Below are 17,939 nucleotides of genomic sequence, written 5' to 3'. Positions count from 1 at the left end.
TTTTTCTGCTGTAGAAATAAAAGAGGATAGAATGGCACTTCGCTTGAGTTAGGAGCAAATGATAAACGATCTAAATGACATTTGTCATATTTCAAATATTCACTCTATGTTTTCCGATCAATACTTACTAACCTTCTCAGTGTCTTTGTCATTTATGTATTAAATAAATGATTATTCAGACCGCCATTGAAGTATCGCGTAGACCGGATGTCACTTGGTACCAGTTACATTTCTCCACGTTGGTAGGATGGACCAATGATAATAGTTGATGACTATCTGATAAGGGTTTTTATAATATTTTTTTAGAGATTGTATTTACGCGGATTTAGTTCGAAATCCGTAGATTTAAAAGAGTTAAATTATTGTAATGTATATTGTGTACAATTTTTCCAATGAGGTTAAAAACGTCCAGAGAACTGAATAGGGTTTAATAGGGATTTGGACAGTTTGAGCCGCCGTGCGCCCCCTGGAGGAAGCACATTCGTGTATTTGCCGCCATGATTTACCTTCCCACTGGCTCTAGTGAAGAACTAAATGTAGCGAGTCATTTCCGATCGTTTTGTTTCAAAATAAAAGTTTAACTTCTAATTGATTACTGACCACTATATTAAATACATATCAAGTATTTAAAGACTTAATGTATTTATTTTAATTTATTGTGGTAGCATATTTTACAAACAGGCATGCAATGTGATACTTGTCCTGAAAGGGGTTGTGCTTGACTCAGCAAACAGCCTGGCACGAATGTCTCTGGTTTCAGTGTAACTACATCTCATTCATGTGGCAGAGCTATACATAAACAGAGTTAAATATTCACAGACTAACTTGAGTGTTACATTTCTGCATGAATATGCCTGTAGGATAAGTTGTGCCTGAAATTCTAGTCCTCCGTTGGCTTAAGTGTATTGCAACACTCAGTGCTTAATGTGTCAGTTGTTAAATTGAGTAGACAGACAGACAGACAGACAGACAGACAGATAGATATATAGATAGATAAACAGATAGATGATATAGACAGATGATAGATAGATACACATACAGATGATAGATAGATAGATAGATAGATAGATAGATAGATAGATAGATAGATAGATAGATAGATAGATAGACAGACAGATATATAGATAGATAGATAGATGATATAGACAGATGATAGATAGATACACAGATAGATAGATAGATAGATAGATAGATAGATAGATAGATAGATAGAGATAGATAAATAGATAGATAGATAGAGATAGATAAATAGATAGATGTAAGCCAGTTATTATCTTCAAACTTTATTATCATTTAAAAACAATCTATTTCAAAAAGAATGCATGGAATAAGTTACTCATTTCATCTTTATGATATTTTTCTTCTTGATTAAAGATAAAATACAAAACATAGCAAGGTATAAAAAGAAAGAAGGAAAAAGGTGTATATTACAAAGTGTTAGAATCTCAATACTATATATTTTTTTACCTGACCAAATACCTTAAACATGAACAAATACAACATCAAAACAAGTCACCTTCATTTTTTTTTTCTTTATGTCCTACATCACATGCCATTATTAATTTCCCAGTACAAAACAGTAATACTTTTAAAGTAATCAAATTATAATGTTCCTAATATCTGCCGTATTTTTCAGCCAACAATTATCTAAAAACATATTAGTCATTTGCATCAGAAGTCTGGGACAATGGAGATCTTAACGACACTGATGTGAGATTATCTACAGCAGTAAAAAAAAAAAAAAAAGTTTCTATATGCATATTTCAGTCACGAAAGAATAACGAATCATCCTATTGCTAATATTTCATAGTTATGCAACAACATCTCTGCTGTGGGAATTACAGATGAGAAAGAAACCTTCAAGTATGTCTGCGTGGATGTTTGCTTTTTTTTTGCGGTTACAATAATTACACATTTTTTCCATTAAAGCCTTAGAAAATCAGTCTATTGTTAACAGTCCACAATGGCACCCTGACATCCTTTGAAAGCTTTAATACAGAGAGAACTATTATAAAATAAATGTATAATCACTGTTTCATGGAGTAAGAGGATGCAGTCCAATATTCGAGTAGTGTTATTTAATTACTATAATTTTGAAGCCAACTACAAATGTTTACAGGTCTACAAAATTGTGGTCACATCTAAGGTTATATTAAAGAAGATTGCAACTGATTTGTAAACCATGTGCAATTTTAAAAAGTAAACTAATTTACAAAAAGACCAAAATATATTATGACACTTAACTTAGATTCAAATCTTAAAAGAGCAGTAAGCCACATTTCACAGTAAAATAATAAAAATAAATTACATTTGTAAAAATACAGCTGGGAAAAAAAATCTCTTAAATAAACTACAAATAAATAATATCATGATCCCACAATAATAAAAATCATCTATTCTACTTTCACTTTTTTAGAGGCAAAGAAACGAAAATGCTGTTTATTGCTCCTGACAGAGAAAAAAGTTAAATGTTCAAAATCTGATGGCCTTTTTGCAGCTTTGCTTGCCTTGTCCCCAAACACATTGAAACCATTGATTAAAAAAACCCCACACATTTATAAATAGACTGTGGTATGGTTCAAATGACAACAAGTACATGATAAGACAACAGGCATTGCTTTTCTACACTGGACAGAATTTGAATTAGAGGTACAGACTCTTTAGCACCTAATTAATTTATGTACAGACGGCAGACTGCTTTTAAAATCAAGACTTTTCAAAATGTAATCTAATAAAGTGTCACAAAGCAATATAATCCAATAAAGCGATTATTCAAAAACACAGTTGAAATGTCCAATTATTTCGTTCCCTTTTCTTAATACACAGTCTGAAAAAACTGTCCAGACAAGTCTTCCTCCAAATTTCGGTATCTTAGTTTATACATTAAAGGCACACTATGCAGTTTCCGTTTTTCCCAAAACGCGACCCCTAGTGTCGCTGTGGAGTATTTGTATTTAACGTTACTGTCGTAAATACCACTCGTTCTGACCGCGCTTTCTTCGTTTTCTTCATCGACTCTGCCATGATTCACGTCTGAAATGTGTGCTAGTATCTTCCATAGAGGCTGCTTCATATGTTGTTGATATATGTGACGTCGTGCCGTAAAGCAAGTCGTGATTCACGAGAGATTTGTCGGGGCGCCACCTCTCAAACTTGCATTGCTGGTTTTGCCAGCGGTGTCCCCCCCCTGCTTTGCTATCGGGATGATTCGCCCTACTACGAGTTCGTTTACCATCAAAATGATTTCGAAGCTGTTATATTAAGGTACAAATCTTGCATAGTGTGCCTTTAAATGTTTCATGTTCTTTTTACTCAAAAAATATTGTTGCAGCAGGACAAAGATTCTTCATATGACTGCAAAGTGCCTCGACAACAGTATTCTTATCTCACACAGCTTTACTGCTACACAAAGATTCACACAAGACTAATTAAAAGTAAAGCCCTGAAAGCTGTTAAAAGACAAACATCCCACCCTGAAGTTATACTGAGTTTCCTGAATTGAACCACGTTGTCATACGAACCTGCGGTCAAAGACAAACACTAAGTATTAGTTGAAAAATAAATAAAGAAAAAAGACTGTAACAGTAACCTGTGAAGCTCTGAAAGCTCCAGAGTCATTTCTCCTCAATGTCCTATTCAAATCTGTACAAAAACAAAAGGACATTAGATCAATGACTTCTGAAGTTAAAGCTTTTATGTGATATCAGTCCATCACAGCGATTATTCAGTAATATCCAGGATGGTATTGTTGACTCCATGGCTTCTGATTCCAGAACTGATGAAGACAAAGAAAAAAGGAATTAAAGAAGGAAGCCTGAATATAGTTTTAGGACCACTGATAATTTTGCACATTTTACATTATTTTCATGACATATTACTTATAAAATGTACAGTACATAATATATTATTTACGTATACATACATATTTATTTATTATTTAATTTTTTACGTTTTTTTTTTTTTACTGTAATACAGGGATCTAATTAGAATAACCATTGGAAATAAAGGGATAGTTCACCCAAAAATGAAAATTCTGTCATTAATTACTCACACACTCATGTCGCTCCAATCCCGTAAGACTTTCATTCATCTTCAGAACACAAATGAAGATCTTTTTGATGAAATAAGAAAGATTTCTGTCCCTCCATTTACAGCTATGGAACTACCACTTTGACGCTTAAAAAAGTTCATAAAGAGATCGTAAAACGAATCCATATGAATCGAGCAGTTTAGTCAAAATTTTCTGAAGAGACACGATCTCTTTATATGATGAACAACTTGAATTAAGGCTTTTATTCACATATTCATTCTCATGTTACGCAACACGTCTGAGCTTCCACAAGAGGTTTGTTCTCGCAGGTTCGGTTGAGCTTCTGTTTATGTTCGCTGATCAGTGTTTATATGTGAATTATTATTGGAACGACATGAGTGTGTGAGTAATTAATGACAGAATTTTCATTTTTGGGTGAACTATCCCTCTAAACGAAACAAAAACTAATAAAAAAAAAATAATAATCTTTGATAATAATGGTCTGAAAAGGGCTTGATTTTCTTTATGCAAGACACCATTTCTTGTTTTATTTTTTTTATTAATATAACATATTTTTCAAGTAACTCACCCCTTGTTGCCAGCTCTGGTTGAAAGCTTGTGCTTTGTTCATGCTAAAGTTGCCATTTTTAAAACCTCGATTATTTCCTCCACGACCCCTGAACTTCTGTGAAAACAGCAGATTTGTGATTTGTGGTTCACATTGGGGTGGCATCTTAAGCCGCTTTTCCACCATCGGGCCAAACCGTTCTCTTTGCTTAACTGTTCCATTCTGTGCCGATCTGGCCCAGTCGGTACTGTTATGGTTTCATTTTCCACTGTGGGGCTGATAACGGAGCTCATTGGAATGTAAACTACAAATGCATCAGTCAGTGCCCAGGTAATGCAAAAGTTTACAGACAATATGAGATGTAAATAGCGACCGTGCTATGGAGGATGATCAGATATTTCGGTAAAACTTTAGAATATTGTTTCATCGTTAATGAATAACTACACAAGAGCAAATGATTAATACATCCTAGTAACCACGTTTTACTAACAAGAAACTCGAAATAAATAAAAGACTAAGTAATAGCGATCAGTTGAATGAGGTAGTTCACTAATCAGTAACTACTATTATTTTCATACGTCCCAGAGGAGGTAGAATAACTACTATTCACAGGTGAATAAGTGAATAATGCAAAATGTGTAATTAATTCAAAAATGAAGGTCATGATACCCCACTAGTAATGACTCAGGTATTATCAAATCCTTTAGAAGGAATGACTAATTATTTGCATTAGTATTCTAAAGTGAAAAGCATGGTAACTCCCTAATATTGACTGAAATCATTGTAAGCTTCTGAGGTTTTTGTAAGGTTGAAGTGCCAAGAATTCCAGGTCAAGAACAGTTTGTAATCGTGCCGTGCCATACCAGGCTTAAGTGGAAACACAACTGGAACACTTCCTTACCATTCTCAGAATAATTCGTCCCGACAGTGGAAAAGCGGCTTTAGTTTTAAACTGACCAACTTTTCATTCATTAGCTGCCTATTTTACAGGCATACAGATTCAAGTTGTTCAGGCTGCAACAACAACAACTACATTTTAATTTACAACAAAAAATGATCTACATCATCAAAGATTTCTCACCTGATTGAAGTTTCCTCGATTGGCCCCTCCCCCTCGTCCCATGTTGCCCCTGTGCATGGCTCCTCCCCTGTTGCCCATGTTAACCATATTGCCACGCCCATGTCCTGGCCTGGGGGCACCGCCCCTGTTAGGCATCCCACCACCACCACCGCGGTTAAAACCACCCCGGTTGAAACCTCCTCTGAAAGCAGGGGGAGGAAGGAAGCCTCTCGGTGGTCTGCTGAACCCCCCACGCGGTCCAGGCACTGTCAAACAATAAAAAACATAAATAAAAAAACATTATGGAGGTGCTGCTTCATGGTGTCTTTAAAGTTCTTCTATACAAATACGTATACATTTAGCACAACTGAAATGGCGTACCACCCCTAAAGTTGCCTCGGTGTTGAAAGCCTCCTCGTCCTCCCCTCTGACCCTGTCCTCCACCACGGTTGAACAGATTTTTGCCTCCTCGTCCTCGGATGCCTCCCCTCTTAAGCTGTACACCTCCCTGATTGGGTTTCTTCTCAGGAGGAAGGGCATTTTTGCTCTCCTCCTTGTACTGTTCAAGAAGTTTGGACGCTTCTTCCTTCTGCAGCTCGACATAAACCACTTCGGTGAAGCACTCACCTTCCACAGGCAGCGTGTATATTCCTGGAAAAGATTATAGTGTTATAGTGTTTCATCTTGTGAGTTTTGTCAGTTGCACAACAGTGTTGTTACTGTTAAAGGCACAGTATATACATTTCACCGTTAGAGGTCGCATATTCAAAACAATAACAAAGGCGTAGCTTGATGATGCAGTGAAGGAGCGTGGAATGATGGGAGTTGTCGTCTTCACCTCCACTGCTGATGGAAATCAATCCGACGGGACTCATAAATCATGTTCATGGATGAGGTAATAAAGTTTTATAACCATTATGTTTGATCACATGATCTAATTTCATTCTAATGAATTAGCCGCAAGTAACATAATGTTTAATGCTAAATCACTACTCGTACATAAGGCAGGGTATCAAGTTCGATGCTTTTTTGGCACCGACCGAATTGCCTCGATACCATTAAGTATAAAAAAAATGATTGTTGTTCGGTACCAAATTTCGATACCTAAGGGAATCAAGTGCTGGTGATTGGCTGTGGCGAGGCATCAAGGAAAAACACTAGTTTACGCCCAGAGATGTGGCTCACACATGAGGCTATAGTGTGTAAGATCCAACAGCGCGCAATGCAATATTTGCGACAAGATAATTGCAACCAAGACCGGCAACACAATAAATCGAATGAAGCACTTGACAGTGCATGAGCAGAAAGTTGCTCGTCGTCGACTGCAAGAAGAACTGGGCACGTCACAAATGAAACGAAACTCTGCGTATAGGTTACTTGCCTCACAGACATGAGAAGGCATATAGAAAGTTTGAAATGTCTACTTTTAAACTAACCAATCTGAATTGAAAACAAATTTTCTCTCTGGTTATGTAATCCAGATTAAAGGTGCATTTCCCAGTGGCCTATATTCATTGAGTCATTGAGTCTGTAAAAAAGTCAACAAACTTTAAAAAAAAAAAAAAAAAAGTATTTTTCAGGAACTGGTATCGAAGCCAAGGTATCAGTATCAAATTTTTTGTAACGATACCCAGCCCTACTCTATATTCTGCAATATTACTCTGCAATAAACAAAGGACAGTTGACGGGCCAGTGCTCAAGAAGATGGAAAAGGGAACTCAATGTGTTAATCACATACGAAGCGTATGCCTAGAAATCCGCTTCTCAGCACTCAAAAACTGAATTGAGCTCTCTTTCACGCCTTCTTGCTCTTGAACAGACACGTTCAAACAAAATTATGTCAAAATGCCTGTCTTGTTAAGTATCCTTTTTATCAGTTTAGTCAGTTTTATCTTAAGTGAACAAATGCAGTTGAGAAAGAAACGCATGTGTATCAGTATATTGGATCCGTGCATTAGCTCAAAATGAGAAATTGCAGCCTAATATTCCTGCGGATGTCTGTGTTTTTAATGTTAATCAAACAACAAAAGACAAAGAACAATAACTCATTGCTCGTGACTGAATAACTTTTGTAACTTTATGAAGGATTAATCTGCTTTTCATTCAAGTTCAAGTTCAAGTTACTTTATTTGTACCCGAAGGTAGATTTTGTTTGCAGTCCTCATACACACATATGGAAAACAAAGGGGGCGCATATCACAAATCATTCAACTTAAGACAGTAAAAATGAGGAAATGGCAACAATTAAAAACAACAACAATTAAAAACAAGTAAAAAAGTAAAAATTCAAATGAAAAAAAAGTTTAAAAAAAAGTTCTTAATGGTCCAGAGTAAATGAATACATACATAAAAGCAAATTAAACACCTGTGCAAAATATAGCTATGACTTATGACTCATGGCTGGTAAAAAAAAAAATCTATAGCCGGTAAATTTTCTTAAGTCACCGGCAATTGGCTGGAGTGGCATAAAGTTCGTTTTTATATGAAAAACAAATCAAATAATAAAATTGACAAACTTAAACTGAAATTTAAATACAAATATGAAAATAAAAGCTTATACAAAATATAAGATTATCTTAGATCAACAATGGCTTGAGAAAAGGATCTTACCCTTCATTTTTAGGACTGCGTGTTCAGGTACATCTTTGCCATCTGTTTCTGCCTTTTTCTGAGTCCTCTGTATATATTCCTCATCTGTTGGACAGACTACCACAGCTTTACGCTGGAACCCGGCAAACAGGCACATTTTCCTTCTTTGGGCTGGTGCCGACACGTTAGTCTAAATGGAGACATTTAAGATTTCGTATTTTCAGCAGATGATATAATAATCATTTTGATTATTTGTGACGTATCTGTAAACTCCACGTCACCTGGTCAAGAATGTAGTTGCGTTTTTTACGTGCAGCGATCTCGATGAATTTTCCGAGGAAGAGAGGAGCACGCTGAGATATCGCTGAGAGCTTTGTGACATCTTTCAGCTGTCGTTTCAAACTGGAAATCTGAATTTCAACATCAAAATAACATCAATTATGCTGTTAATAATATCTAAAAAACAAATCTTGATAACACTTTACAATAAGGTCCCATTCATCAACATTAGTTAATGCATTAGTTAACATGAACTAACAATGAGCAATATATTTTTACTGTATTTATTAATCTTTATGTTAGTTAATGAACAAACAATAATTCTTTATTGTTTATTGTTTATGTAAAAACAACTTTTGATTTTAAAAATGTATCAGTGAATGTTAAAATTAACATTCACTAAGATGAACAAATGATGTAGAAGTATTGTTCATTATTCGTTCATGTTTACTAGTGTAGTTAACTATGGAATCTTATTATGTTAACAAAATCAAAACTCACCATCATCTTCTCTATGATGGTGTTTGTCCCAAGAATGTTGTATTTTCCAGGGTTGGCTTCTGTATGCTTTGTTACCCATTCAGTTTTTCCAGATCCAGGCAGTCCGACCATGACAATGACCTGTGAAGATTTACAGCAGATTTCCATGATGAATTTTAATGATGTTATAGAAGAAAAATGTAATGGCTAAGAAACCAACCTCACAGTCTTCTTTGGTCTCAGGCCCCTTTGGTCCTCTGATGCGATCGCAAACAGGGATCTGCTGCAGGAGGGTAAAGCCGTCAGGTAGAGGGAAGTATGGGGTTTCACGCTGGCCGAAGTTGAACTCAACCGCACAGTTGTGGCAGAGGATGTGAGGGAAGAGCGGCTTCTCCTCAAACTCATCCTTACTGACTTTGAAAGCTGTTCCCAGATCCTGTCCATTCTTGGAGAAGGACATTTCCACTTCTTCCCCATCAAAATTCTGCCAAATAAACACAAGCAATCATTATATATTATGGCCAAAACTAATCAGACACAACACACCCACACTTGCTGAACTTTTTATTTCAAAATCTTGAGAACAATTTTTTTTAAATTGGAATATATACATATATATATATATATTCAGAAATCATTCTATTATGCTATAATTAATTTTCAGCATCATTACTCCAGTCTTCAGTGTCACATGATCTTTCAGAAATCATTCTAATATGCTGATTTGCTGCTCAAGAAACATTTATTATTATTATCAATGTTGAATACAGTTGTGCTTTGTGATGGATTTTAATTAATCAACTAACATTTGTTTTTCTTGAAGGAAGCTAGTTTAGGAAGGAACCTAGTTTAGGGAAGTAAGTTAGTTAAGAGTAAAACTCGGCCAGTTGTCGACTGAAGACGCAAGAGCTAGAGTATAAAGGTATTGGGTGTCGATTAGTAGACGCCCCAGTTTAAGGATTTGGGTGTCGATTTGGAGACACCTCAGGTAATAAGATCAATTGGGTGTCGATTTGGAGACACACCAGATAGTTAGGTTTAGGGAAAAATCTACCACAGCTTCTTAATTTTTTGTGTGTGGAAACTGTGATGAATGTTTTTCAGAATTCTTTGATCAATCGAAAGTTAAAAAGAACAGCATTTATTTGAAATAGAAACCTTCACTGTTACTTTTAATTATTTTTAATGCATCCATGCCGGAAAAAAAAGCATTAATTAAAAAAAGATATATTCAAACTGATCCCAAACTCTTAAAGTCCTCATGAAATCAAAATTGACCCTATTTACTTTGTTGGCGCACATTACTAGTCTTGTGGTGAACCATTAATCCATGCAAATTAATACGCAGAAAAAAACATAATTGTTGTGGTAATCTTTAATCAAAATCTAAAAAATTTGCTTCCGTATTGGAATGGCTTCCTTCTCCGATGACATCAGTTTGATGGCTTGGATAAGATATACTTAACCACTCGCCTCCAACCATCAGTCTGCTGTAAGTGAGGGATGGAGAGGGGGTGTCCTAAAGTAAAACTCTGCCCTCCATTCAATATTTAGTTTCACTTGGAAATACGTCACAACACTGAAGAAAAATCAATTGCTACTTCCGGTTCACGGGGTTCAGTAGTGTATGAATACACAGTGTCACTTAGTGGTCAAGAGTAGTAATTGCACACTGATTAAACACTCATTCTGGATGAGCAAATGGATACTTACAATAAAGCATCCGACAACATCGTTCTCATCAAATGCCTCCCCAAAGTCCTCTGTCACACCGTTGCTGGTTTTCTTGGCCTTAGTTGAAAAGGCGTATGAGTGGGCTTCCTCCCCTGTGAATATGTAAGGTAAAGGCATAGTTCGAATTACAGGGGGTACTGGGGGGTACTATACCCCCCAACGATACCCCCCCAACGGGACAGAAATATCAGTTTTGGGGGGGGGTCAGATAATTTTTCTGATATTGTGAAAAAATATAATTACAGTTACAATATAAGTCAACTCCTATTTTCACTGTAGGAACATTTTAATGTAATGCGATTTCAGACACCCCTATTGTGGACCGTACCATTTTTAACCACCGTGGCTAGAAGCAATGGAGATAGAGAACGACTTCAACTTCTCAAGCAAGTGTCAACGTTGAATGACAAAACGCTAGTTTCATAAAGTATCATTCTTTTCAACATTCCTTATTTGTATATTCAAAAATATTTAAAATAATCTAATTTAATACAGTTATAATTTTTCAATTTAATTTTATTGGTAACAGCCTAGTGTCTAATTATTTTAATTGAATATATTTATCAAATTTAAGAATTTGAAATGAAAGATGGAGCATACATTTAATAAAATTAGGGGAAAATGCCCTTTATAAAGGTACAACAAATTATTCTGAGTGTTTTCAAACAGTGATGTAATGAAACATTGACAATTTAAGCTTGAAGGGAGTAAAGCCTCTGTTTAGGCTATTAAGGAAATGTAATTTTGCCAAAAGAAGAACTTTTATTTTAAATAAATGTTCATTTTAAATCAGCCTACTTCAGTGTGATGTTACCATATTATCATGCTTAACACTAAGAATTTGAATAATTGTAATGTGATGATCAGATGCAGATATCTAAATATAGGCGGTTTGCGGGTGGATTATTTATTTTTAATAGTGGATTCGGGTGACTCAAAGTGCACCAGATTAATGAATTTATCTTTAAAATGTAAAAAAAATTCTAGAGATTCTAGAGTCTAAATCTAGAGATTTTCCCCCTAGAGATACCAAGCTCCACCAACAAAAAAATGTGGTGGACCTCCGCCTCATTTTGAGCCTGGAAAAACCCTGAAATAGGCAATAGGCATCTTGTAAAGGTATTACTTTTACTAGTAATTAGAATGGTATTTCAGTGCACTTAACTTCGAACTTTTGGGAGTTGATCAAAACTGTTCTCTTTTGGATATATAACAATGAGATATTCTGTAGCCTACTGATTATCAGTTTGTTGCATGTTTAGTCCTTGTATGTGTGTTGCACAACACATGTTGCACTTGGCGATCACGGTGGGGATTGATATGGTAGTGGACCATGATGGTCATAGAAGAAGTGAAGGAGCAGTACCCCCCAATTATAGTGGGGTAATTCGCACTCTGGGTAAAGGGACACTCAAACTACATCATGAATTTAATAGTTCAACTATAATATATTCAATGTAAGAAGTCAACACAAAGACCCTCACCTAGCAGAAGAGAGCTGTTTGCCAGTGACCAACCCACCAGGACATCATGAATCTCAGTTCCTTTACTGGAAATGTGTTTTACAGGTATCTTCTCGATAATCTGGTGCAAAGACATGCAAAAGTAAGGCTAAGGTCATGAAAGGACACCTATAAATAGTAAACATGAGGTTAAGACAGTGTTCTCACCTTCATTTCAAAGCAAGCCTTGCCCTTTGCCACACCATAAGACGCTCGCCCCCCTGCCCAAAGGTAGGCAAAGCTCTCCATGGTGAGAGAGGAGGCGCTATACCGATCCCGAGACACCTTGAAGTGCAGGTCACAGTTGTCTGAGGAAAATAAGAGGTGGACAACTGACTTTGTATCACTAAACATTTACACTTTACAGAAATATATTCTGCATGTTGCTCGATGAAATATTCAGTATTTTTTAATTAAATGAATTAAATTCAGTATGTATTTGAGCAGTTTTCATGAGCTCTTTATACTTACAGGTGTCCAAACATACAGTCGTGTCATCAAACTCTTCATCCTCTTCCTCCAGAGGGGGCTGGGGAGACTTCGCCCTGAGGGAAATTCAATAAAATTCGATAAAAGTCAGAGCCATTTTAAGATCCCATTGAACTTCCTTTGGATTTTAAATATGTTCCAAGATAATCTGCAAGTATAAAACATGTGTTAATGCAGTTAAATTAATAAATTGTTAAATTTAGCACATGGATGCAGTTAGAATAATTTTTGAAAATAAACATTAAACATTAAATCAAACATTAGTAGTTTTTTAGAAAATGGGATCACAAATAAGGTGGGTTTGCACATACATAAAGAAATAAATCTTCTCAGACTATATTTAACAGATAAAACACTTTAACTTTGAACTTATATTTTGAAAATAAAAAAGATTTTTATTTTTTTGTTTAATGAATATATAAGTGATGTCAAAAATCGATTCATCGCAATTAATCACATCTAACATAAATGTTTTTGTTTATATAATATATATATATTTGTTATATATACAGTATATAGATAGATAAACACACATATATTATGTAAACAAAAACTTTTATGTTAGATTTGATTATCGCAATTCATCGATTTGACAGCACTAATATATATATATATATAACTGATAATATACAGTGGTTGCGTACAGTTCCTTGAAAAAGACAATACCATCACATCATATAAATTCAATTAAATGGCATAAACATGAATACACACTATACATCCGATCACTATAGTGATCATTTCTAAAGATAACATCCGATACAGAATACAAAAATATGAATAGATAGATATGAATAGTTTATTTCCTGGACATGCATCAATAACCCATAGAATATTTTCATTTCTTTAAACAGCCCAAGCTCTGACCTACACAAAAACAAGATTCCTAAGGAGAAAAAAAAAACCCACTTGAGGTGACAGAGATGCCCTTATTATAGGCTGAAAATAATTTCAAAATGGTCAGTAAAAATGTGTGTTTCTTTGCACTGATGAGGAACAGCATGTCAGATTTGGCTCTTTACTGCCAAAACTGCTCATAAATCTTTAAGGTGCAGCGGTACCTCAGGAGTACCAGAGGCCGACTGCACATTTCTTACCGGCTGTATTTGCTTTCTTCAATAAATTCAAAGTAGCCCCTTCCATGTTCATCTCGGCGTCTCTTTACACCCTTCTTATTCTTCTGTTCATCATTCTTGTCTTTGTCCGCATCCCCTTTGGAAATAAAACAATAAAATGTAAGGAGGCGTACCTCCCTGCTGGACCCATCATGAAGTAACATGATGGTCCAAATAATTACTGAAGGATTTATAGTTACTTCGGTTATGCATGAGTTGCAATGACCAGTATTTTAAGAGAAAGGTGTATTTAATTATAAGTTCACATGTTTAAAGTCAAGGAGCGATAGCGGTACACCGCAGTACTTAAATGGGTAAAGACAGGAGGTTGTTGCCAAAACAACTGCAGTCTGTGCAATTTTGAGCTAAGTAACACACATTTTCATTCATATTGCATGCATCTGGAAGAAAAGTGTTACATTGTGTGCAAAATTTGAAGGCATATTTGCTGACACTAATGGGCAAAACACACAAGCACTTCTTTCCTTCTGTGTGCAACTTGTGCTTGACAAAACAAAAATTAAACAGAAAATGAAAAACAGGAATGGGCAAACAACCATAGATCATTCAGAAATCCATTGTTTTTGATGCAAAGGACAACTAGTATTTTATAAAAATTCCACTGACAAAAGAACGACTCTCATAGATGCCCTTTTTTTGGTAACCCAAAAGTTATTAATGCTGCCTTCACATGCTATCGGAAATGTCCTACTTCCCACTTCATAAGTTGTGATTACGAGCTTGTCGCATTCACGTGCTTTGTTGTCGGAAAGAACGGGAATCATGGAGGACACCAGGTTTATTCTTGCCTATTTATCCGGATATAAAACGATATTTAGCATCCGATTCATTCACCACCAAATAAACATTCACAGCACTAACTAGATAGTCAGCTTGCTGACGATTCTGGAATTTCAATCAAATAAAGGCTTTCGCTGTGTATAAAACACACAATATGCTTCAAATGATTATTCATATATATGTAAATATGCACTACTTTAACAACAAGACCAGGCAATGTTGCTGTTGTGGAAAAAAAATGATAAAGAATATCAGTCATAGCAGCAACCGTTCTCCCCTCCGCCATGTTTAAAGTTTATGGCACGTCCATTGTTAACTAGAAAACTGGTATTTATGATAATTCCGATAGCATGTAAATGCAGCATTAAGTACAAACCCCTAAGCCAGGGGTGTAAACTCAGTTCCTGGAATGCCACAGCCCTGGAGAGTTTAGGAGCCATTTACACGACACCGTTTTCAACTGAAAAAATAAATTAAAAAAAGGAAATAATTGTATGCGTTTTGGCCGTTCATTTACACTACAATGGCGTTTTGGGGGCCTGAAAACGCAAACTTTTGAAAACGGGTTTCAAAGTCCAAGTTTTTGAAAACGATACCGTTATTGTCTCTGCGTAAACAACAAAAACGCAAATTTGTGCGCATGCATATTATGTGTTTAGTCTATAGGCATGGGAGTTTGGCGCGAGTGCCCTGTAAAAGAATGCTTACAATATGTGCCGAAACACGTAGTCTTTTCTTTACAAAGTGACATCGCCATCTACTGGCCTGGCATGCATAACACAGCGTTTTTTGTCGTTTTCGCGTTTCCGTGTGAAAGGGGTTCATTTTGATAATGTTTTCATCTGTTCAAAGAAAAAACTTTTCAGTTTTTAGTCGTTGTCGTGTAAACATACCCTTAGTTCCAAACCTGCTTTAACACACATACCTGTAGTTTTCAAATAAGCCTGAAGGACTTCATTAGCTGGATCAGGTGGGTTTAATTAGTGTTGAAGCCAAAGTCTGCAATTTTGCACCCCTGCCATAACCCCACAGTACCCCTGATTTGCTAAATCAGTGGTTCCCAACCCTGTCCCGGAGTAAGACAATAAAGACATGTTCCTGGATTAACATATTTTATAGACCCTGGAATAATATTCCTGTCCGAAAATTTTGTCCTAACCCTATCCCTACCCCTAAACCTAACCCTCCCCATAAGTTATCCCTAAAATCAGAGGGAAATGATAGGTGAATAACACTGATGTAGAAGCACCGAACTTTGGTTGTAAGCCTAAAATTGACATAAACTGTAAGCTTGTTCCTCAAATCTGATTGGTTGAGTGAAACGTTGTTGATCTTTACAGATCCAGGAACATGTTTTACTTGGTGAAATCAAGTTCAACGTCCTGGGCTGTGTCCGAAATCGCCTCCATACCCTTAAATAGGGCACTATTTAAGGGAACAGCCATTTGTAGTGGTGTCCGAAACCATAGTGGACGTCATCGAGTGCACTCATTCAATCCCATGATGCACCGTAATAACGAGTACACATTATCTAGGGAATAGTGAATGAGGGTATAGGGGGCAATTTCGGACACAGAGTACATTTTGCACATTTTTCATGTCTCCCTAATCGAACACACCTGATTCAACTCATCAGCTCATTAACAGAGACTTCAAGATGTGAAATGGCTGTGTAAGATAAGAGAGACATCCAAAATGTGTACTGTTGGATCTGGGTGTACTCCAGTCCAGGACCAGGGTTAGGAAGCAATGTGTGAAATGAAGACAAAGAATAACAGTGTCCTAAATTAATGAGGTCCTCCTCCTCACTTCTCCAGGGCAGGCAGTGTAAAACAAATGAACCGAGATCATTAAGCACAGACTCCATCTGGAGCTTTTGTCCTTCAATATCTCCACTTCAGCATCCTGTTACAGCTCACCGATCCCGAGAGCTACTACTCAACCAATAAAGACCAACGGACGGACACTATTAAAGGTCATTCTTAGGAAACGGTCCTGTTTATGCCTAAACGTTTCATTTGATTTTATTTGAATCAGTTACTGCTGAACTGAAAAAATATATATTTTGTGCAAACCTTGACAAAACAGAACTAGTATCTTCTGAGTCAGCAGATTCTATTGTTTAATTTGATTTAATCTGATTGTTCAAGCTTTTCATCTATATGATTAAAAACTAGAAATATTATAACTGACCATAAATATAAGTCGAGTGTATTTAAATAAATTATTAGTGTATTTAAATAAAAATACATTACTTAGTGATAAAAAAAAAAAAAAAAAAAAAAAAAATATATATATATATATATATATTGTCTTATGCATTACACACTAAATGGAGTTAAATATATTAGTATTCAGTGTCAGTAGTAAGTCAAAGGGACACAAATGGGACACCAGTGGCAGCATCTCATAAAATCCTGTATGCGCTCTGCTGTCAGAATGAATTATCCTGGCATCACACAACCCAAATATGCATATGAAAATATGAATTGCACAAGCTTCATCGTGTAATCTCACCCTCGCCAGGGCCCATGTCGAGAGCCACATCATCCTCATCAAATTTCTCAATTTCTTCATCATCTTCTTTGAGTAGGACATCTTCATCTTCATCTGATTTATCCATCTCTACCCCGGCATCCTCCTCCTCCTCCTCCATGTCATCATCCTGCTGTTCCTCAGCCTCCGCGTTCTCTCCATCCTCATCCTCATCCTCCTCATCAGCATCCATGCTCTCTCCAGCCAGATCTTCGTCAAGGTCTTGATCGCCCATGAAGCTGAGTCCTTCAGAGCCGTTGGTGTCGGTGGACAGCGCCTCCTGATCCAGAGCGGCCTGCAGCCGGGACATCAGCTCAGCCTTTAGCCCTTTATCAGACAGACTCCTCTTCTTCAGCTCGTCCTTCAGCTCGTTCACTTTCAGCTTCTTCACGTCCATTGCGCTCATCTTGCCGCCTCGATCCTTTATTTTCAGACGTTATACCCCAAATGTGTGAAATATGACGGGGAAGAGCAGGTTATGTGCGGACTGTCCAGAGACGCTTGATGCGGCCGGTCGCTCGGTCTGATGGGCAGCAGCAGTCGGAGCGGAACGGGGCCAGTTCAGCTTTATATAATGTACCGTAATGCACACAATAGAGGAGTAGGTTACCGTAAACATCACTATATAGGGCTATTGTGAATGATAGAATAAACTGCAAATTATTAGAATATTATTCTAATATTATTAGAAAAGTAGTAAATATTAGTATATAATATCAGTATTCAGTTAATTGCAGTCACTTTTCACATAAATAAA

The 17,939-nt window shown here is 36.4% G+C and overlaps 1 protein-coding gene across 2 annotated transcripts; it reads right to left on the bottom strand.

Moving 5' to 3' along the window:
* Positions 1-1,267: 1,267 nt before the first annotated feature.
* Positions 1,268-17,722, bottom strand: hnrnpua (heterogeneous nuclear ribonucleoprotein Ua). 2 transcript variants are annotated; one of them, XM_082142324.1, is made up of 14 exons: positions 17,165-17,722; positions 13,829-13,943; positions 12,714-12,787; positions 12,411-12,550; positions 12,225-12,324; positions 10,720-10,832; positions 9,227-9,490; positions 9,028-9,147; positions 8,529-8,657; positions 8,269-8,437; positions 6,040-6,309; positions 5,680-5,924; positions 4,620-4,715; positions 1,268-3,775 (listed from the first exon to the last, which is right to left on the bottom strand). In XM_082142324.1, exons 1-14 carry the CDS (start codon positions 17,586-17,588, stop codon positions 3,725-3,727), a joined length of 2,310 nt encoding a protein of 769 aa, XP_081998450.1. In that variant the 5' UTR covers positions 17,589-17,722; the 3' UTR covers positions 1,268-3,724. The 2 variants fall into 2 exon arrangements, with proteins under 2 accessions (XP_081998450.1, XP_081998451.1); XM_082142325.1 differs by having other exon boundaries at positions 4,620-4,712.
* Positions 17,723-17,939: the final 217 nt, after the last annotated feature.

Source organism: Leuciscus leuciscus (assembly GCF_965113295.1).
Source record: "Leuciscus leuciscus genome assembly, chromosome: 17".
NCBI classification, from domain to species: Eukaryota; Metazoa; Chordata; class Actinopteri; order Cypriniformes; family Leuciscidae; genus Leuciscus; species Leuciscus leuciscus.
Note: the sequence above shows the minus strand (reverse complement) of the source record. Positions and strands in the feature narration are given on the sequence as shown.

Coding starts and splice junctions, on each gene's coding strand:
- hnrnpua (XM_082142324.1), bottom strand. CDS start 17,588: ATGAGCGCAATGGACGTGAAGAAGCTGAAAGTGAACGAGCTGAAGGAC. Junction 6,310..8,268: donor CGCAGTCCTAAAAATGAAGG/GTAAGATCCTTT, acceptor AATCTTTTCCAG/GAATATACACGCTGCCTGTG. Junction 4,716..5,679: donor ATCGAGGAAACTTCAATCAG/GTGAGAAATCTT, acceptor CTGTTTTCACAG/AAGTTCAGGGGTCGTGGAGG.